Source organism: Microcaecilia unicolor, chromosome 3 (assembly GCF_901765095.1).
Source record: "Microcaecilia unicolor chromosome 3, aMicUni1.1, whole genome shotgun sequence".
Classification (NCBI taxonomy): Eukaryota; Metazoa; Chordata; class Amphibia; order Gymnophiona; family Siphonopidae; genus Microcaecilia; species Microcaecilia unicolor.
Genome location: NC_044033.1, coordinates 413,382,892 through 413,406,383, shown reverse-complemented (window position 1 = coordinate 413,406,383; position 23,492 = coordinate 413,382,892). Strand labels below are relative to the sequence as shown.

The 23,492-nt window shown below is 39.5% G+C and overlaps 1 protein-coding gene across 1 annotated transcript in view; it reads left to right on the top strand.

The window, feature by feature from the left end:
* KLHL29 (kelch like family member 29) overlaps window positions 1-23,492 on the top strand; it is a 915,027-nt gene that overhangs the window by 765,022 nt on the left and 126,513 nt on the right. Inside the window, exon 9 of the mRNA XM_030195140.1 lies at window positions 8,193-8,452. Within this exon, the coding sequence (XP_030051000.1) occupies window positions 8,193-8,452 (260 nt within the window). The remainder of the gene's footprint in view (window positions 1-8,192; window positions 8,453-23,492) is intronic.

Below are 23,492 nucleotides of genomic sequence, written 5' to 3'. Positions count from 1 at the left end.
TTTTTTTCCAGCCAATGGGCTACTAAGGGTGCCTGCATATTTTGAGTAGTGATTCTGGACTTGTGTTCTGTTAATCGAACTTTTATCGATCTAGCGCTTCTCCCTACATAAATCAGTCCACAAGGACAAATAATGCTATATACCACATTACTAAAATCACAAGTAACTCTCTCTCTCTCTCAATCTAATGATACTATCTCTACCAGGGACACACCAACTAGGGCCCATAATTCCTGTTCTACACCACTGACAATGACCACATTCTATTTGTTCACCTCTTCCTTCTTTCCAATTGGAGTAAAGAAATTTCTTCTTTGACAACCACTCCCCCACTGTTTTTCCTCTAGTATATGCAATTCGGGGGGCTCTGGAAAACAGGGATATAACTGTAAAATGTGCCAATGAGTTTTAATGATCTGTATCAACTTCTGACTCATTGTAGTAAACGGAAGAGCACAAGTTAATTTTTCTTCTCGAACTTCATCATCAGGCGTATTTTCTTTTAATAATAAGGGTCGTTGGGCATAACGAGCCCGCAAATATGCTTTTCTAATCGATGATGTGGGGTATCCTCATACTTGAAATTGTTGTTTCAAGTCAATCGATTGATTTTTGAACTCCTGAAGAGTAGAGCACACCCTTCTCACCCTCAAAAATTGACAGGGAGGTTGTATTTTAAATGGTATGGATGACAGCTATTGAACTGTAAGTGTATTAAGGCTTGAAGGCTTACGATATAATGATGTAGATAGTCCAGATTCATTTTTATATACCCACAAGTCCAGAAATTCAATCGATGTCCTATTAGCTGTCATAGTGAACGAGATATTTGAATCCAGTGTGTTTAACCAAGCAGTAAACTCATAGAGAGATTGTTTGGAGTCAGTCCAAAGAAAAAAGATATCATCTAAAAAACGTTTCCACATTCGTACTGGTTTAAAACGTTTCCACATTCGTACTGGTTTAAAACGTTCAGATGGATAAATCAGCATAGCTTCTAAACGAGCAATATAGAGTGTTGCCACAGACGGAGCTAGGGTAGCCCCCATTGCTACACCTTGGATTTGCAGGTAAACTTTTTTATCAAACCAAAAATAGTTCTTCAAAATAACCAATTCTGCCAATTGAACAATAAAATCAGATGTAATCCGCTGGTGTTCATTTCTTGCCTCAACAATTTGTTTTATTATTTCTAAAGCCCCTAACTGAGGGATCCGTGTGTACAAAGACACTATATCTAACGTAACCAACCAGGTATCTTCCGTCACATTTCCGATATTTTCCAATCTCTTAGAAAATGAGAAGAGTCTTTTATATAAGATGGCATATCTTGTACATGATTTTTCAGAAAAAGATCCACAAACTGAGACAGATGTTTCAAAACAGATGACTTAGTAGAGACAATTGGACGTCCCGGCGGATTTTTCATCTGTTTATGAATCTTTGGTAAGAAATATATTTTAGGAGTCTGAGGATTTTTTTTCTATAAGAAAATTTCCTTCTTTAACTGTAAGTATGTTCATTTTTACTGCTTCTGTTACCAGATCTTTAATATATGTCTGCAATCCTTCCATCGGGTCTGTAGCAAGCACTCTATACGCTACCGTATCATTCAATTGTTTCATTGCTTCTTCACGACATTGATGAATATCCGAAATCACCGTAGCTCCCCCCTTGTCTGCTCTCAAAACGACAATGGAGGGCTCGTTTTTCAGCTGTTGCAACGCAGTCCATTGTCCAGATGACAAATTTCTTTTTCCTCTGAACTTACTTCCATTTTGTTCCAATACTTCAAGATCTCTCAAAACCAGATCCTTAAAAGTGGATATCACTGGGTTAGTAGGGCCAGGCAGATACCATGTGGAGGGTGGCTTCGCTATGGACATATCAATAGTATTAGCATGATCCAAAAAATACACTTTACATTGTAATTTTCTAAAATATTTTTGAAGAGCTACACGAAGGCGAAACGGATCATGATCAGTTGTAGGGACAAAACCCAGTCCCAAATTTAGCAGATTTATTTCATCCTGCGAGAGGACATACTTAGAAATATTTACTATTGTTTCTGATATCCCAGAGTCCGGGGATTCTCCTGTTGGTTCCGATCTTTGTAACCTTGTCGCTGTTTCTGTTGAACCACCTTCACTCTCGTTCTCACATGCTCCGAACCACCTCCTTCCCCCATCCTTTCATTTTGTTCTTGATCACTTCCTGTGCTTAACTCCTCACTCTCTTCTGTCGATCCCTCAAAGGCTACTCGTTTTCGGGTGTTAGTGGTGTATTCTCTCTTGTGCCAGGTATATATCCTACCCTATTGGTAATCTCGCTCATCCCGCTTCAACTTCTTAATTTGTCTTATTGAATCTTTCATAGATTGTACCGATTTCTTCAAATCTCCCATACGCTTGTCATATTCTTCCGGTATTTGACTAGTTTTAAGCGCCTCTTCTACCGTATTAATTTGTATTTTAAGGTCAGCTTCCACAATTAGTGCCATAAGATCTCGACTGCATTTATTTAATATGGCTGACCATTTATCCATAAAGATCCTATCAGATACAAAAATTTTTGGTTCTTTTATAATTCGCAACCCACGTGGGATCCATGATCTTTTTAAATATTGCACTAACGTGTTCGCATGTAGTTCCGCTCTCGCTAGTCTCTTCTTTAAATTTTCCAGCTCCGTCCAAGAGCCCAGGGGATCGGACCCATCCTCATCTTCAAGCAGGAGAAGAGAGGAACAGAAATTAGATTGGAGACATCACAGTGTGACCTGCAGAAATAGGTTGAGAACTGACGTGGAGGAGCAGAATTGGGGTTGATATCCCCAGCGGAGACAAGGAGAAGAAGCAAGAGAGTATGTAGATGAGGAGAGCACAGTGACAGCAACGAACATGAGATGTACTCAGGCAGAATGGAGATGGTTGAATGAAAGGAAGGAAATGTTGAAGGTTGAGAAGAAGGGAGAAGATGAAAGTGATGGTGAGATAATGAAAGCAGAAGGTTGGCAATGTGTTCCTGAGGTATACAGTGGTTTCAGATGGAGAACGAGATTGGGAAGGGGCAGTATCAAGAAGAAAAATTGTACTGGAGCAAGGGAATAGCGGAGAGACAATACAGGCTATAGAGAGAAAATATTTCATCGCAAGGCACCTGGAGTGTAGGCCCTGGTGGATTGGAGTGGACCTGAGAGTCACCCCGTAGAAGGCTGGGAGGATATGCAGATGGGCTGCATGTCCTCTACAGCACCTGGAAGGCAACTGGTGGAAGCGCTAGAAATACAGTCTACTTAAATCCATAGAGGGGAACCTACTAATAACATTAAAATAATAATAAATCTAGAATATAACTAGAAATCTTAGGGGACTTTAGTTTACATATTCCCAACTCCAATAGCAACTTAATTAAGAAATCACCTATAATAAGGTGCAGACAGTAGTCCAGCAGTGAGATGGGGACTATCCAGTCTTTTGCACTGAGTGTCACATGTTTATCTCCCACTTGGTGAGAAGTTGTATATATGTACTCTGTGCAAAGATCTCCTAGCACTAAGGGAACGGTTTTGATCTTTGGAGGCTAGAATAGCAAACTTAGACGAGCTGAGGCAGACAGGTTTATAGTGGAGGCCTACAGGGACATAGTAGAGAAGTCCCACCTTCAGGTTGCCATGGAGGAGAAAAGGTCTCCTTAAGGGAGAGCATCACCATGGAGAGGCAGGAAATGATCCTGTGGCCAGGACCTGCCCTCCAGGGGATTCAATATCTTCACACTGAGAATATGTCTCCAGAGGTTTCTGCCCAGTATGGAAGGGTTAGGATGGCTGTTTTAGTTGGAAGTCCTATCATTCGGCATGTAGGTAGCTGGATGACTATGAGGATTGCTTGATCACATGCCTGCCTGATTCGAAGGTGGCAGATCTCACTCAGCACCTAGATTTTGGACCATGCTGGGGAGGAGACTACTGTCTTGGTACATGCAGGTACCAATGATATAGGGAAAAGTGGGCGGGAAGTTCTGGAAGCAAAATTTAGGATCATAGAAAGAAAGCTTAAGTCCAGAATCTCCAGGATAGCATTTTCAGAAGTGCTTCCTGTTCCACATGCAGGGCCCAAGAGACAGAAAGAGCTCCGGAGTCTCAGTGCATGGATGAGGCGATGAGGGAGGAGGATTTTAGATTTGCTAAGAACTGGGTATCATGCTGGGGAAGGAGGAGCCTGTTCTGGAAATATGGGCTCCACCTTAAACAGGGTGGAATCAGGCTGCTAGCATCAACATTTAAAAATGAGATAGAACAGCTTTTAAACTAGAAACTGGGGGAAGATTTACAATCACTCAAAAGTGCATGTGTATGAAAGAAGAGCGGGACTTGGGGGCGATTGTGTCTGATGACCTTAAAGTGGCCAAACGGGTAGAAAAAGTGACGGTCAAAGCCAGGAAGATGCTTGGGTACATAAGGAGAGGGATGACCAGCAGGAAAAAAAAGAGGTGATAATGCCCTTGTATTTAAAATGTTATAAATGTGATGGTGGTTCCTCCTGAGGAAGATTTGTGAAATGCGGTCCTGCATCGGGGAACCGGCACAAATAGGAGATGTTTATGGTGGATTAATGAGTTAATCACTGAGCACACAGCACCTGTACTTTGATGTATAAAGATGATTGGATGTATCATATTCAAGTAGCTAACGGAATGTTAGCATATAAACTGTGTTTACACTCTGGAGATCAGCCACCCAGTGTTTCTGCACAACGTGTTTACAGCAGCCAAGCGGAAAGCGTGGCGCCATAAAGACTAGGACTACTGCGCTGGGAGGACTGATTTGTGATTTATTTGTATGATACAGTGTATAATTGGTGTAAAATATATGAAAAATCAAGGAACAGCACACATTTACTGTTCGGATTGTAACAGTGGTGGGTTTATATTTAGGTACAGGTAGTGCACGGTGACTGGAAGAATGAGTGAGTGAGTTTTTAACATCAGACAGCAGTGTCAGTTGTTTTAGAGTGGTACTGCAATGTAATAAATTCTTTTGTGATACTGAAAGCTGGAGTCTTTTGTAATAGATGTTAACATTGACTCTGGGAATATAAGAATTATCCCCTAATTAGTAATACTTTAATTTTACGCCAGCTTTATGGCTGGTGTGATCACGCCCAAATTTTAGGCATGTAAATTCATGGTAACGCTAGTATTTTATAAAGGTGTCCTGTTTATAGAATTATCCCCAACATATTATTTTACATAATGGGCACATTTGTGTGCGAGATGGAAGTTTTGTGTGGGATGAGGCTAGCAAGTGAATCATGTAGTTTAATCTTGATTAGTCAATCTGGTATTGTTAGTGTCCATCCCAACACCTGGCAAGTTTAATGAGTTAGCAATGTCATTTCATGTGCAGTGCACTTCTTAATAATCAAGTAGCAGTCAGATCAGCCATATGTTTTCTGCTTAAAATAAACTTGTTTTTGCATTAATTACTCTTCTTAGATTCTACACACCTTCATTGAACTAACAAAAATGCTCTGGCAATCATTTAAAATTTGATTAGATATTAGTTTAAAACTATATTGTTAACTGGAAATAATAGCAATTTTTAAAATAATAGCAATTTTTAAAATGTCAAATGAAGTTTATCAGTTTCTATTGAAATGAAACTAGCCATGTCTCTGCTAAACTTGCATGTTTTTGGCTGGCATTGTTTTTTTGGCTATCAATAAAAATTAATTAAACATAAATTGTCAATGAAGTTTCATTCCAGAAAGGTAGGTCTTTTATTTTTCACCAGACAGAAAAAAAACCTCTGCTTTCGTGGAATGAGAATCTGCCAGGGTATGATTTGTCATTTTCAGTAAATGTGCCTGATTAGCCCCGTAGTGTACTGTTAAGTGCAACTGATTTTAGAAAAGCAAATCCAGTTTTGTTTTTTGTTTTTTTTGTTCTTTGATATTTTCTTATGTATTTCCATTTTCATCTCAACAAAGAGCAGAATGGTAAAGAATGAGGATTGAGGGCATGGCATTGTAGAACCTGCTTGACTGACAAGTTGGCACCTTGTGAACTTATCTCAATCTAATCATTGTGTCTGGATCCATCTGTGGATTCTTGGGGACCTCTCTATGTCTTGTCCACATTGTGGGATTTTTATTTAGTTGTTAAGGCAGAAAATATAAATGTTCTTTGTGGCTATTTTAGAATGGATTTATTATTAAAAATGTGATTTCCTCAATGACAAACTGAGTCCAACTGACTGGTATGTCATTGGATCAAGTCACTGGAACCCAATATGCAGATAATCAAAAGGCTATATTTGAGAGATTTTGACTAGCTAGGTCTGGTGCTCTTACCAAATACCCTTTCAGATTTGATCAGCGCTTTTGTTATCAGGAGGTGGCAGTCAAAAAGAGCTGTACAACATGTTTTCATAGAGATGGCTCTATTGGCTTGCTAAAAATAAAGTAGTATTCTCAGCTTTATTTTCTTTGAGCTGGTAAGCAGCTTAATTGTACAAAGGCTTATAATCAGTGCATTGTGTCAAGGGGATTACTATTATCTACCAAATCTAGGTCTTTGACAGTCACAGTAGGAAAAAAAAAGTTGCTTTGTAGTTAATAGTGAAACAGGAATACATGATAATGCATCAGTTCAGGTTCAGGTTATTTTATTTGATTAACCGCCTAGGGAAAACCATCAAAGGGGAGTACAATATATTATATAAAAGTCAGGACTATTGTCCAAAAGGAACTCATCAACATAAAGGATAGGAAAGGTAAAAGCATCAGTGGTGCTGAGATCTCATGTCCCCAGGCCCGACACACAATTACTCCTCTACCACTAATACTATAATATCATAAAAAAGGACCTGGTTAAATATCTTTATTAAATGCTTCTGAAAAGAGATGAGCTTTCAGAAGCCGCTTAAAAAATATAAAAGAAGTTTTAATTCATAGGAAACCCAGTAACTGAGTTCCGAAGGGAACTGGAGGAAACTTGGCAAGGAGACGACACCACTAATTGGCACTGTTGAGCTGTTCGCAAAGCCCAAGCATGGATGTAGGGTATCAAAAACTGAGACAAAAACAAAGGGGAGCCCACCTGATGAATTTTTTGTATCAGTACCAATATGCTAAAGGTCACTTGAAAAATTGTTTGGCAACTATTGCTCAGCCTGTTATAAAGGGGTAAAATGATCAAATTTCTTTGCCCAAAAAGTTTGCTACTTTATACAGTAAATTCCTTCTGAGAATAAGCCAATTTCTTTGTATTTACTTTAAAAGTGACCATGTTGGAGTTACTTAGAAGCCACGTAAGCTGTCCAATGCCTAAGCCAGAGCCATCTTCTTGCTGAAAGTGTAAAAAAGTGGTTAGTGTGGCTGTGCACTAGGACTGGCTGGCATGGCTATACATTGGAGCTAACTAGTGTGGCTGAGAGCCAGAGCTAGATGGTGTAGCAGAATATGGCTGTTTGTACAATTGTGCATTATTGATGGTAAGCTGCAGTGGGACTTGAACCAGCAACCTGTACATCTCGCGGAAATAGGAAGTTACATCAGAGGAGGGCGGGACACAGTGAGGGAAAGCCCAACGAGGCGATCCGCTTTTTGTACACACAGTCACGAGGCGGTGCGCCGCCGCTTCAGAGATTTTTTTAAAGGCAAGGTGGCAGGGAGAAGATAGCTGTCAATGGAGCTGAGGGTAGGCAGGTGGGGACTGGGGCACCAGCAGCCTTTGGGTGGGAGCAGCGGGAGCGGAGCACCCCCCTCATGCTGACACCCGGGGCGGACCGCCCCGCCCTTGGTACGTCACTGAATGTAGAGGAATAGCTTAAAGGTTAATGCAGCCAGGTGAGAGTGAGCACAGAGATGTAGAGGTTGCTGGTTCAAGTCCAACTGCAGCTTATGATTTCTTTTGGATGGGAGGGGAGCAAAGCAAAACATGTTGGGGAGCTTCTTATGAATTTGCTTTATTTAAAATAATTTATAAGTTTTGGTGAGGTATTGTGTGGAAGGGTAATAGAGCTGCTGACAGTGTGGAGAATACATCAATTCCCGAAGAAACCAAATACTGGTGGCTGAGTTTACTTATCATTGTTTATTGGTGGACCATGGAACTGAACCATGTTTAAGGTTTTGTGAATATGAATCATTGTTAAGCTATTGACGTAATGACTTTTTTGTGTTTTTCTTTAGAAAAGCAACTGACTGCTAATAACTGTTTGGGTATATTAGCCATGGCTGAAGCTATGCAATGCATTGAACTATACAACATGGCAAAAGCATATGCACTGCAAAATTTCCCAGAAGTGGCGAGCCAAGAAGAGATTCTAAACATTTCTAAAGAGGATTTCGTTTCCTATATTTCTAATGACAGCCTGAATACTAAAGCAGAGGAACTGGTGTATGAAACAATGATAAAATGGATTAAGAATGACCCTGCAGCCAGAGCTAAGGTACACACACACACTACTGTGATAAAGAATAATAATGTATTTGTACCTGTCTGTTTCAGAGTTCTTTACAGAACCACGTAATGATGCAATTGGCTCAAGGCTGGATTCAAGGAAAAGAATTTTACCACTAGCTTGTGTTTCCTTAAGCCCCGCATTATTTCCCAAAATGTGAATACTTACAGTATATTTTCAAACTTTCTCAAATGCAGTCATAAATCTACAAAATGAAAGGATTACTATAAATAGAAAACTGGAGAATGCATTAAATTCCTTCATTGTTTGATCTACAATGAAGATTACCCTGGTCTGCCCAATAATGTATACTGTTTTCATTTTGTCTGTCAGATAGCCCCCTCCTTTCATTTACAGTTAAGCTTACGTCAGTCTGCAGTAAGCCATGTCATACTATAATTTCACCATTACTGTACTTGGAAATGTAACATAATTTTTATAAATTGTTCTGTTGTCACTCTATAAAGACTGTTTTCTTTTATTAATAGTAGTAGCATACATAACACACAATATAAAGGTTTGTCTGGTAGCACTGGAGAATTTGAGCATCACCCAGAAGTGTAGGAATTATCCCTGTATTGTCGCAAAATATAGCTTGAACCTAGCAAAACTGTTATTTGTTTTGGGGTTTTTTTTTTTTTTTTGTAAGTCCACTGTTGTCAAACTTGAGATATCAAGATATTTTTAGAAAGTTTTTCAGCCTTGGTGTAAGAGTGCCTAAGGCTCCAACAACAATAGGGATAACCCAATATGTCTTGTTCTAGAGTCTTCATAGAAAAACAGGGAAATGCAAACTGAAATAATACTATAAATAAATCCAAAGAGTTTGCACACTTAGTTTGCGGGTGTCTCCACACAGTAAATTCAAACTAACAAATGGAACCTCAAATGCCCTGATAGGGAGAATATCAATGTAGAACTACCACTACGATTATAGGGGTCCGTTTTTATCATTGGTTCCAAAGAAGAGGAAAACCAGCAGCCAGTTTTCTTTGTCTCCGAACCCACTTTTCTTTAGTTTGGTGACTGGTGAGCTCCACATTATTTTGGGTAAGGAACAGGAGGAGGTTTTTAAATCACTCGTTTTTTCTCACTTAGTGAGTTTTTTGCGTGTGATTGGTTTTCCTCTTCTTTGGTCCCTTACGGAACCAATGATAAAAACGGACCCCTATAATGGTAGTGGTAGTTCTACATTGATATTCTCCCTATCAGGGGATTTGAGGTTCCATTTGTTAGTTTGAATTTACTATGTGGAGACACCCGCAAACCAAGTGTGCAAACTCTTTGGATTTATTGTTGTAGAGTCTTGCCATTTCTACAGTCAGGTCTCGGTGCTTGGTTAATTTTTCCAATTCTTTGGGGTCCTTTTACTAAAAGATGTTAAATCCTTAACACGCAATTAGCACAAAGCTAACAGGCTACCATACAGAACCTCTTTAAAGTGTTTTGTGGTATTTTAACTGTGTGTGCACACTAACTTACTGTGGCGGGGGGGGGGGGGGTCCCCAATTAGGGCGAGTAAGCTAAGAAGCTCCCCTCTATACAATTCTTGGAGCGCTTAGAAAAGCTGGGTCAAAACAGCAGGCCCCTTAAGTATAATGCTCAGGAGAGGAACACCTACAAATGGGAACCCATAAAGAAACGTGAAATTTTTTTACCCTGGGAGAGGGGTAGGATGAGCAATCCAGTTTACTCTTGGCCAATAAGAAACCCAGACAGAAGGGTCCAGTCAGAGAAAGGTAGACTAAGAGGTAGAGCTTTTAAGGGCCATCTTCCATGGATAGAGGAGGAGGAGTGGACGCTTCCAGAGGACACTGAGATGCTGTTGGACGTTGAAGGAGAAGAAGAACTACCAATGGATACTACTGAATGGTCCACCCAAAAGGACATAGAAATTGAACCGTTTTGAAACTTAGTGAGTTTTTTTTTCTTGTTTCTCTTCCTTCTGAAAGAAGACCAGTAGCAAAGATAACTGAATGAGGAAGCAAGCAGGTAGTGGCCTTCTACCCTTTTCCCTGCTTGTGCTCCCTGGGCAGGAAAAGGGTTTTGCAAAAGGAAACTTGGATTTTTTGATTCAGATTTTGTCTCCTTTTTGTTTTGAAAGCGACTAGGCCAGAAGGAAGCTCTGGATGTTTTGAGGGTTTTTTTTTTTTTTTGGTTTAGGGCACCGGGCTGAAAACTGTTTGAGGAGAGATGTTATGGAATTTGCATAAGCTAGGTGTGGACCTAATTTGCATATTTCTGTCATTCTGTTGAACTGTTCTATCTATTTAAAAGACTTGTGGGAATTTTACATTTGTTGTTTCCTTTTGGTAAGGACATTAAAGAGAACTCCTGAGAGAAGTAATAATTTTTATTTCTTTTCCACTTCACCCTGAGTATGAGTGGTCAGGAAGATGGACCTGAAACTACTTCTTTGTGGAGGTCCTTGATGGTTGAATAGCTTTGGACCCTTCAGAATAGGAGTGGCAGAGGAGACTCCCATAGGCAAAGAAGGCCATCCAACTTGGACCCTACCTGTCCTGTGAGAGGCAGTGTGACACTACGCATTTATTGATTTTTTTTTTCTATTTTTTTTTAAGAAATATATTTTGGAGGGAGTAGAGAGTGAGCATTTCTGCATTATCTGGTTAGTGCATTATGATTAGTGTGCACATGCTAATGCTGGAGCACTTTCTTGCCTCCTAAATAGGAGGCAGTAAGTGCTCTTGTGTTAACTTCTTTGCAGGTACCATACACTATTGAGGAACATTAGCACGTGACCTACAGTTAAAACAACAGAAAAAGCATTAAAAATGCCACATCCAGTTGGGGCTTAGAATGTGGGAAGAACTCACGTTAACTTGTGTTAAGTCCAGATTTCACCGTAGTTTAGTAAAACGACTCCATTGTACTCTTGCTTTTCTGAAGTACGCTGTTTATAGGTATCGTATATGCTGTTTTAGATTCTTCAGTTTTTAACTTTTCCGTTTGTATTTTGCATTTCTTATGTTTTCATTAGTTTTTATTCTGTAATTTTTTTTAGTGCTTCATTTTGATTAAAATTTGTAATCGTGATTAATTGTGCATTTAAAGGGATGTTGTTAATTTTTTTCCGCACTGCAGAAGAGGGTTAAGTGACTTGCCTAGAGTCGAAAGGAGCTACAGTGGGGGAAAAATAAATAGCACCTTTAAACATGTGGTTAATCGTGATTAACATTTTAATCGAAATGCAGCCCTACTCCTTTGTATTTAATTCTTTTGTCTCCTGGTACTGCATTGTCAATGGAAATCACAATATTTTTAATTACTATAATATCAGATGTGTTATGTTCCAAATGTTGGTCCATTTGAATTTGAAAGTCCCATAAAACCTTGATGTGTTCATTTTCTATGACTTTGTACATGGTGGTTATACCAGTGTTTGTTAACTCTAAAATCATACGTTTTGCACAGGCTCTAGTGGATCATTGTGGTTAACCTATTGTGACATTGTTTGTAGTCAGTTTGGGTGATTTTACTACATCCTTTGAGCAAGTGGTCAATGGTTTCAGCTTTTTCATTACATAGTATACATTTGCTTTTTGTGGAAATATGTTGACTGTTTGCTTTCATGTAGTTAGTTTGTAATGCTTGTTCGTGAGCTACAAAAAATAATTATCCTTTCTTTTCCTTGATTATTATTAGTAGTAGTATGTCTTTTATTGGCACATCACTCTCAGTGTTGACTTGTTTTTACTCCATTAATTTATGTCCGACTGAATCAGAGCACAAAATGTAATTTAATCTGTTTTAAAGGCATAACCTACTACTTTCAACTAATGTCGTACAGTGTGAGTTACAATAAAATATTCATAACCAAACATCACACAGTCTAATCCACATATCCCCTAGCCACTCCCCCCCTATAGAAATCACTCATCCCTATAATACTGAGTAAAAAAAAAAAGACTTTGGCTTTAAAAAAATGCATAACCTCGATGCACTTTCAGTTCCCTGGTATCTTATTCCACAAACCAGGTGCAACACCCAAAAAAAACCACATCATGTCTGCACAGAATAGAAATCTCTCGCAACCGGCAACACCAAGTTACTCTGCCCACTACATCGCAACTTGAGGGCTCATAAAGTTGCAAATGTCCCCACAAATATTGGAGTCCTAGCTCTTGTAAATCTTTGAAAACCAAGCAGCATAGCTTAAACGGAATATTGTTTTATAGCAGGTGTCCTCAAATCCAGTCTATGAGTTCCACAACCCAGCCTGGTTTTCAGGATTTCCATAATGAATATGTATGCGATCTCTTTGCTTGCAATGGAAACAGTGAATGCAAATAGATCACATATGTAATTCTGAAAACCAGACTGGGGTGTGGACCTTGAAGACTGGATTTGAGGACCATTGCTTTATAGGTAGCCAGTGCAATGTACATAAAAGGGATAACCCTATCATAACGTTTCTGGTATGTTGTCATACAAGCAGCAATATTCTGTACCTACTGCAGCTTTTGAAAAACATACTGAGTAGAGGGGTCACATGATCTCATCTTTTAGTGCCCTGAGGAACTCTCACTGCCTTATTTTGGATCAGCTGGAAATGTTTCAGGTCTTGTATATGCAGTCCTTGAAAGAGAGAGTTGCAGTAATCTAACCAATTTACCAAAAAGTGAATTAATATGCGTAGTGACTTATGATCCAGAAATGAGATTGTAAGCTCTTTGAGCAGGGACTGTCTTTTTCTTCTATGTTTGTGCAGCGCTGCGTACTCCTTGTAGCGCTATAGAAATGCTAAATAGTAAATAGTAGTAGTAGCATACAGAGCAAATTAATTTCAACTTGAAGTAGCAACTTCTAATTAATATAGAAATATGCTGTCTAAAGGGCAGTTGATGATCTAAAGTGATTCCTAGGGTTTTGTGTATCTACCAGCTCAATAAAAACATTGACTACATAAAGGGATTTATCAGGGCTAATATTCTCAGTATCAGAGAACAGAATGGCCTTAGTTTTAGAGCAGGAGTGGGCAACCTTTTTACATGGAGGGTTGCATAAATGTCAGCACTATAGCTAGGGTAACGCACACATAAAATTTCCTCGCTCCCTAGATAAAACTCCCTCCCTCCAAGATAAGATTAGCTCCCTCCACACAAAATCCCCCTCACTCAACACAAAAAATTCCTCCACACAAAATCCCCCTCGCGTGCACACACACAAAATTCCTCCACATAAAATTCTTTCACCCACATATGTTCTCCTTCATTTCTCCTCTTCCCTACCCCAAGGTCTCTAGAATCTCTCTCCTTCCTGCCCTCCTAGTAGTCTGCATCTCTCTCTTGCCTACCCCTTTCCATCCACCTGCTCCACAATCCATGTACTGCAGTAGTTCCCCCTCTCTCTTCCGAGTGTCCCAGTTGTTCCCCTGTCTTTTTTTCCCTGCCCCAGAATTCCATGTGCATGTGAGAAAGTGGATGATATAGCAGCAGATGACCCTGAGAACACACCCTCAGAGGCCGCAGTTCCTCCACCTTACGGCAGGTAGCGATTATCTGGCATGTCAGAGGCAGAGGAGTGGGGCTCAGGCTGGGAGGTGGTTAAATACCATGGAGTTGAATAGTTCAGGGAAGGCCCCAAGGCAAGAGTTTTCCAGGTGTGAGACCCTGAATACAGAGATCTCCTGGAGAAAGACTGCAAGAGAAGGAATCATCCTAAGGAGTTGGCTGGGCTGTAGTACCTGGGTGAGGCTCAGGGAAGCAGAGTGACCCTCAAGCTTTAAAGTTGATACCTATAGTTGGTTTTATGTAGTATGTTTGTTTATGAAGTCATTGCCAGTACAAATAGCAGAGTGATAGACTCTCCTTGAAATCCTCCTTGTCTGATTTTGACTTCACCCAGCTCTTCTCCGTTCACTGCCAGATTTGTCTTCCAGGAGTCCAGTGATATCTTTAGCAATTATGTGATGCTTTTACTCATTCCAAAAAAATGTTGTGATCCATCTATGAGGAAGTATATCAAATGTCTTTTTGTATTTAATTCAAGTCATGAAAAGATTTATTTTCCTCATATTTGAATTTTTCTAAATCATTTGGTCAGCAATTGGTTTTTTGAATTTTTGAACGTGATCTTTTCTTCTGTTAAGAAAAGAGATTTTCCTTTAAATAGGCATATATCAAATTAGTTATAATTCCAGTGAACAGTAGTTGGCAGGCAACTTCTTGGCCTGTAGCGTGTTATTAGGATCAGTACCTTTTATCTATATTTTTCTGAATCAAATTCTTCCTACTGTCATGCTCTATGCTCTATGATTTCATTGAGTTTTCCAAAGCTAGAAATATAGTAATTAAGGGTCCTATTTACCAAAGGGTGTGTCTACATACATCATTTCCCACTGTAGCAATTACTACAGTTTAGAAAGTCCCACATTCCTGTGGCTGGTAATGAGTTATGAGGAGCAGAAACACACATTTCTGGTCACCTCCTCAGGGAGCTGTAAGGAAGCTGGTTTCCCTGAATTTTAACAACCTCCACACATACACAAAACACTTCTCCCAAACCAAATCCCTCTTTCACCCAACTAACAAGTTCACCCCCATGCAGTTCTCAAAAAATACCTATGCTGGACTCCCCTATGCTCCCTTACACACCCCATCTCCCATCTTGGACTTTCCTATATCCTACACAACTGTGATTGGCCTACATGGAAGGGCAGTCTAGAAGATTTTATAAATAGTCATATCATCCAGTATCCTTCTCCTTACCCCTTCCACCGCTGGCAGAAGTGATTCTATGACAAGCCTGATACCATTATTCAAAATGTAATTTTATAAGTAACACTGCTAAGCAAACAGTCCCCTTAGTGTGAGCATTTTCTAAATAATGTTTTGTTACACTTCAAAAATGTGTGTCTTGGCAATCAGTTTTTTTAATATAGAAACATGAGGAATACATCAGAACTTAATGTTGTCTTGGAGACAATTCAATTCAGTCGCTGCATTTGTATATGGTATTTTGTCATATGGGCTGGTATGGGTAGATTTTTGGTAGTGAATGGGTATGGACTTGAACAGAACAACAGCAGAGGTGATCCGTGGAATGAAGAGCAGATGGGAGTTTACCAAAATGGCTTTGCCTTTGTCAGGGATCTGCAAATATACATTCATATAAAAACAGTTAAAAATTACATTCATTATGATACAAATAATATAACAGATGATCACCAACACTAATAGACAAACAACAAAAATCCACAAAAATTACCATCAGTCTTCCAAGCAAAATCAAACATGTTAAAAAAAAAACTCCTTATACCTGTAGCTGAGCAAAATATAATAATATAGAAAAATGTATTATACAAATTTTGAGGCATATTTTCAAAGCACTTAGCCTTCCAAAGTTCCATAGAAACCTGTGGAACTTTGGAAGGCTAAGTGCTTTGAAAATATCTACAAATAATCAGCTTTCCAAAATCAGTTTGTGCAGCAGTAAAACTGCACATCAATACATTTTTCTTATAAGCTAAATATATATGCATTTAAGATGACCTGGATTGGTATGGCTATTCTTATGTTCTTTTGATGTCCAACGTAAAATGTTTCAAGTTTATTTATAAATTTACTAAATAAACTTGAAATAGGATGTCTGAGACGCTTACATGCTAAACATAAAGTGTAGAGTAAGGAAAAATAGAGCGTTAGAAAGTGGGTGGGTTAGAACTACAATTTTCATATAGGACAAGAAGAGGGGGTGACAGGAAAGGAGGATTGAGACTGGTCTGAGCGGTTTAACGGGCTTCATCTCCATGGATTTATCAAGTGGGTTTAGGAGTATGCATCGTAAAAAAGGAATGTTTTTAGATTAGTTTTAAAGTTTTGAAGTTGTCTGTTGGCGCAAGGACTGGGGTAATTTGTTCCCATGTTCGAGGCCTTGAACTGAAAAGCTGACTTTTCTACTGTGTTGATGACTGATTTCTCGGAAGAATGGGATTACCAGTAAGTTTTGAAATGATGAACGAAAAGTTCTAGTGTTTGAGTATGGGGTTAGCATGCGGAAAAGGTAAGGTGGTTCGATGGGTTGGCGAATTCTAAAGACCAAGAGTAAGATTTTATAGATGAAGTGATGGGGTAATGGGAGCCAGTGGGCTTCTTTCAGTAGCAGGATGATGTGATAAAACTTATTTTTACCATGGATGAGTGTAATTGCAGTGTTTTGGTTATATGTAAATGCCTGACATTGGATGTTCTAATGCCTATATAAAGGAAGTTGCAGTAATCTAGTTTACTGATGATTAAAGAATAAACTGGTGTGTTTAGTGCTGGTGGGTCAATAAAAGGATGAATTTGAATGTATTTGTTGCAATTTGTGGAAGCATTGTAGGATCATAGTGGAGATATGCATTATAATAGTTCAGCCTTGATATCAAGGTATGAACCACTATGACAACTTGTCTTCTCAATGTAGGGAAAGAAATTGCATAGTTTTCATGAGTGATACAGGCAGCTCCTGAAGGGTGTTAGATAAGTATCAGTGTTGAGTCTAGCGCTGTATCCCCAGGTTTCTGACTTATGACTTGAGGGGGAGTTTTAAACCAAATAAAATAGAGTTCCTAACACTAGCTGTCAAATACCCAATATCCAATCCAATTTGGGAGCTTCAAATATTTTTCTAGCCCATTTTTAAAATGTTGATAGGCAGTCAGTTTACTCAGAGCTGTAGGTAAGTCTGGTCCAGTGGGTACAAATAGCTGCACATAATCTTTGTAGATGTAGAACTGTGTATCCATCAACCAGATTGGCTCAGCTAGTGGCTTGAGGTAGATATTAAAGTAGGCAACAATAGGGATTCCTTTGTTGGTGCTCAAGGTGGTGATGTGGTGCTGATGAATAGTATGGACTGTTGGCTAGCAGATAAATAGGATTTGAACCAGTCAAATACTGTGCCGTTGATACCTGTTTCTACTAGTTGTGCTAGCATGTTGTTATGGTCCAGAGTGTCAAATGCTGCTGAGAAAACTGGCAGTACTAACACTCAGGTGAATTCCCTACTACAGTTCCTGTGGAGATCATCTAGAAAAGGGATTCTCAGCCCAGTCTTTGAGACACACCCAGCCAATCAAGGCAGTACATGCAAATTTATCTAATGCATACTCATTATGGGTATCGTGAAACCTGAGTGAATGGCTATGTCCTAAGGACTGGTCTAGCAAAAAAACAAGGACCACCTCCATTCCTTAACAAAGTCTGAATCTAGTTTGACATATTAGCTTTGAAAATCATCTTACAACATGAGAGAGATTTTTAAGAGAATATTTAATATAATTTTAAGAAATGGGGGCTTCAGGTTTTTTTGTTGTTGTTGTTGGCTTAGGCATGGTGACTATTCTGCTACATTAGAAATAGTGAAAAACATTACAGAGTTAATTAAATCACAACTTTATAAATTGATCTCTACAGTGAAGACATCCTTTAATCTAAAAAGGCTTAGAATATATATTTTAGATCTGCATTTAAATGACAGTCCTAATACTGTATACATATTGTAATCTATTACTATAAAAGAGTACAATTCCACATATATCTCTGCTGCTTTGGTGATGATATTTTATAAAATAAATTTCACTTGGAAAAATCACATAATATGAGGTTACTAAATTGTCAGCTAATTTCCTATTGCTGTGACAACAGGCTACTGAAATTGCATTGATTTGCCAATGGGCACAAAACCTGATACATATGGAAAAGTTTATTTGGGGAAGAGCCCCACCTCCTCTTTACCCTCATTGAGTACGGAATCTAATATTCTTGCCAACCTTCTAAATTCTATCCATCTGTTTTTGTATTTGTTCCACGTTATTGGTTCCAAGAGATTCCTGTGTCTGTGCCACATTTGAATTAGGAAGTTAAAAGCATAGTGTGTAGCTTTAATATATCTGTTTATAATTTAGAGGTCCTTAATATATCTGTTTATAATTTAGAGGTCTGTAAATGCAGGAACTCATGGTTCTTATTATACTTAAATGTTTATGTACTACATTGGAGTTGTGATGGTCTAGTAGTAGCACTAAAGGTGTTAATATTTTGTCATCAATTTAAACAACACTGTATGTTCACATACCTGTATTATAAACTCATTTGAGCAGAAGCTAAGTGAAAAAAGATTAAAGAAAGCAGAAAAAGCGAAGTTGAGAGGCTGGTGAGGATTGGCAGTGAATTGAGCAGGGAGGGCAGCAAAGATGAAACTTAACCTTGGGGAGCTAGGGAATCTCAAGTTTCATAGCTCAGTGGAACTGCTACTGCCAGCCAAAGTTATAAGTTAATATTTGCATATAAGCTGTTCTGTAGGATGTATGAGTATGTTTTAGAGTATTGTTTCAAAGAACAAAGGATACAGTTGGACAAATCATACTGCACCTACTTGACAACTTGACATCCAGCAGTAGTACTGAGAAATTACCATAGAGAGTGAGAGGTGCCATTTTAAACTGAGATATCCAGTGCTATCTGCAGAAGTGACGGTGCACAATAATTGGCCATGCACTAACCACATGCAGCACCATTAGTTCCCGTTTATACCCTTTTTTCTGTTGAAGGCAGCCTGTAGCAGGGAGTCCCATATTGTGAGGACTTGCTATCCTGAGGATGTGTTCATGGACAAAGGGACAGAAGTTTTCCCACCTCTCTGTGGAGTTGAATTCTATGATGAGCTTTAAGAATAGACTGAAGCACCCCTTGACAGACAAATGGTGTACATGCACAATGAGCATATTCAAAGGCTTCTAGAAACTCGAAGCTGGAGTAGATTTTCGTGCACCAGCACCTGTATTGTTAGACTGCTGTCTATGAGGAACACCTGCTACAAGTAACTTGGTTTTCCCCACACTAGGTCCACTCCTGTTGCCACCCACTTTTTAGGCTCCTAAATTTGAAAATTTACTAGGGCTGTAGAGGCCAATTTATTTTTTTTTTAATTTTTTATTTATAAATTATATGCATTTACATTTATGTAATGTAGCATAAATTCAGATATCAAAGAAATATATCAAAATAAATAAACAGGAAAATTTCCAATTATTTAGTCCACAATAATGGATTCAAGATCTAGGTAATACTATACTCAATAAAAGGGGAAAAAAAACAAACAAACATGAGCTGAAGGAGCTGGTGAAGTCACAGCCGGGTAATAAGTGCCTAGCAATCCTAAACTATTACAGCATTATTCTTTAGAGGAAATAAATTAATTCAATTAATTTTCCTGGATCAAAGAAAATATAATTTGTGGAATTGAAAGAGACATAACATTTACAAGGAAATCTTAACAAGAAAGTCCCTCCAACTCGAAGAACTCTCTCTTTTAGCAAAAGAAAATTTTTTCTTCTTCTTTGAGTGTCTCTAGAAAGATCTGGAAAAATCTGCACTTTTGATCCAAGGAAAAGAGAGTTCATGTGGCGGAAATAAAGCTTAAATATGTTGTTGCGGTCAAGTTGCAGAGCGAATGTGACCAACAGTGTTGTTCTCTCTGTTATAACCTCCATAGAGTTCTCTAAGAAATCAGATAAATTTAAAGCAGCTTGTGGCTCATTTAGTAATTCTCTCCCCCCAGTACCAGAGATATATTGTAACCTAGTAATAGGTGGGAAACCCTCAGCGGGGACTCCCAGTATTTCTCTTACATATTTTTTTAACATCTCTAGGGTTGGAATGAGAGGAGATTTAGGAAAATTTAGAAAACGCAGATTATTACCTCTAATCTTGTTCTCTAAATATTCTATCTTGCGCTGTTGGAGGTTACTGTCTTTAATTAACATTAAGATTGAGGAATTCACTGATTTCAAGTCCTTATCAAAGATTTCCATCTTGTTTGCTCTGCAAGTTTGTTTGTCACTCCTACTTGAGCCTGTTTTAGTTCAGCCACTTCTCCCCTTAAAGTACCTGAGATTTGCTGCAAGGTGTTGTTCACAGCTTGAATTGCTTCCCATACTGTTTCCAGTGTAACAGACGTTGGTTTTCTCAAAGCCTCAAAACTTAAGGAAGGCACGCCTGAGCTTCTCTCCGACAGAGAGCCTGCCTGGCCTGATGGTCCCTCTGGCGTCGACGAGGCTGCGGGGTCTCCACATTCAGCCGCAGGGGTCCGACTTCCGGGTTTTGCGCGCTGCTCATTCGCTGCCGGTCTATCCATTCCTGGTCTTGGGGGCGCTGTTAATGAAGGAGGGCTCAGCGAAACTCCTTCGGCGCTTTGGTCAGACAGGTCTTCCGGACCTCCTGAAGTGGCCGCTCCAGTTCCCCGCGCTCTCAGTCCCGATTCCTCGTGTGTCGTCTGACGCATGGGAGTGGGATTCACCCTGCCTGTGGAGATAGACAAATTGGGTTTCCCTTTCCTCTTCCCCCTCTTCCCCATTACGGGCCAAGTTCATACAAAGTTAATTATTTTCAGTGGAAAATAAATCTGTTGGCTGCATGCTATGTGAATATTCCATCACTGTTTCATTATTGCTACCAAGTATTACATATTTAGAGCATATTGTAATATAGAGAGAGAAATAAAAAAATAAAAAAATACTTACCTGGGGGGCTCCGGGAGTCCGGGGGCTGCTCCAGGGTGAGTGCAGTGGCAGCTTGGGGGCCATTGCGGGGCTGTAAGGAGCGGGGATTCCGCGGAAGACATAAGATACAAGACCTATGGGAGAAACAACCTTAAAAAGTAGGTGCAGGGATTTGGGGGCCGTGGGGGACGCTGCTGAGGCAGCATCGCCATGTTTTTGATGCCCGGGGACGGTTGGGCACGTCCCCGGGTGTAACGGGACGAGGGGAGGTTTCTTCACCCCGTTTCGGGGCCGGTTTTGGCTTTGGCGCTAGGCGCCAAGCGAAGAGGAGTGCCGAAGAGAAGAGGAGAAAACGTGTGGGCGTGTGCATGAGGCGGCGCGCCTCATGCACATATCGCGAACGAGCGTCTTCGCATGTAGGCCGAAGCCGGGGCCTAAATTTTGGCCCGGCTTCGGAAGTTTTTTTATTTTGGCTCCGTTTCGGTAGGGGGACGTCCAGGACCGGAACGGAGGGAAGCGGAAACGTTAGGGGAAAATCAGGAAAACAGGTAAGGGGTTTTTAACCCAAAATTTTAATTGGTTAATTTTTAAATTGTGGAAATAGGGACTTTTATTTTAAAAAATCAGGGTTTGAGTTTTTTAAATTCTGTTTTCAGTTTTGGGGTCGGGGGATTTTTGGGGATTTTTTGGGTGAGTTAGTTTTTGAATTTTTATATTTTTAGGGGGTCTTTTGGGAAGGGTGCTATTTTATGGGGTTAGGAAAGGGTTAATTTTTAAATTTCGACGTGGTATGTCCGGGAGATGGTTTTAGAATTTTTGAGGGGGGTTTTAAATTTTTTGGGAATTTTTTCGGGATTTTAGGAAGTTTTTTTCCGGGCGGATATTAAATTTTGGGATTTTTAAATTTTAAAGATATAGGTTAATAGAGAATGGGAGGTTTAATTAGTATGGGAAATTTGGGGTAATTTGAGTAAAATTTTCAGGGGTTTTATATTAATTAAAGTTTTCCCATAGATTCCTATGGGAAATCTTTAATTAAAATGGGGCTTGAGTAGTGCTGCTCAACATTCCGCTGGTCAGCAGAAGGATACGGAATGTTGAGCAGGACTCAGGATTGGCTGGATGGGCTGCGGAACCCCAAGCCAAGGGTCCGTCTCCCAGGTAACGGGCAGGCTGGCAGTTGGCAGAGCATTGCTGACTGAGGTGAGGAGAGGAAGTGTTTTTGGTGGTGTGGCTGAGATAGAGGTTTGGGATTGAGTTTGTGAAGATTGGATGGTGTTAAGGTTTGGAGTTGGGGGATAAGCAGAGTGTTGTGAGAGGTTGGAGGTTTGAGAGAGAATTTTTGGAGGTGTGTTGTGATTTTTGGGTGCAAAGTGTATGGTGAAAAAGGGGGTGTATATATGTTAATGCTCTTTAGTATAGGGATCATTTAAATAAGATTAGGGGGTTTTAGTGAGGGTGTTGTTATTTTAATTTTGTTAGTTAGGGGTGGCCATTGTATAGAATTTAAGCTTGGATTAATGTCATTAGTGGGGTGGGGTGATTAATAGGTAGATAGGGTTTCCCTTCCTTTTGATTTGTTAAGTGTGAGGTGTAGGTGACGGTCACAAGGGATCCTGAAACATCTGAAAACATTCATCTTGGGCCCCTACGCAAGACAGATCCTGAGGACAACCGGCCGGTGCAACCAGTGTGGTGACTATATTACACAAATATAAATTTAAATACTTACATGAGTTGATCACGGTGCTGAGCTCCTAGAGAGATTAAAAAAAAAAATTGCACACAAAGTATCATTTTCTTTTACTGACTAAAGATTTAAAATTTGAAATTATTAAAAAATTCATTGAATGTTTAGAAAATAAAAGAAGAAAAGAACGAAAAGAATACTTATCTGATCTGTTCCTTTTGTGGTGTCCAGAGGCTTCTGTAATAAAAGAAAGAAAAAGAAATTATTTCACTGTTAGTATAATATTCTGTTTAAAATTGTATCTGATATACAGTGGGGGAAATAAGTATTTGATCCCTTGCTGATTTTGTAAGTTTGCCCACTGACAAAGACATGAGCAGCCCATAATTGAAGGGTAGGTTATTGGTAACAGTGAGAGATAGCACATCACAAATTAAATCCGGAAAATCACATTGTGGAAAGTATATGAATTTATTTGCATTCTGCAGAGGGAAATAAGTATTTAATCCCTCTGGCAAACAAGACCTAATACTTGGTGGCAAAACCCTTGTTGGCAAGCACAGCGGTCAGACGTCTTCTGTAGTTGATGATGAGGTTTGCACACATGTCAGGAGGAATTTTGGTCCACTCCTCTTTGCAGATCATCTCTAAATCATTAAGAGTTCTGGGCTGTCGCTTGGCAACTCGCAGCTTCAGCTCCCTCCATAAGTTTTCAATGGGATTAAGGTCTGGTGACTGGCTAGGCCACTCCATGACCCTAATGTGCTTCTTCCTGAGCCACTCCTTTGTTGCCTTGGCTGTATGTTTTGGGTCATTGTCGTGCTGAAAGA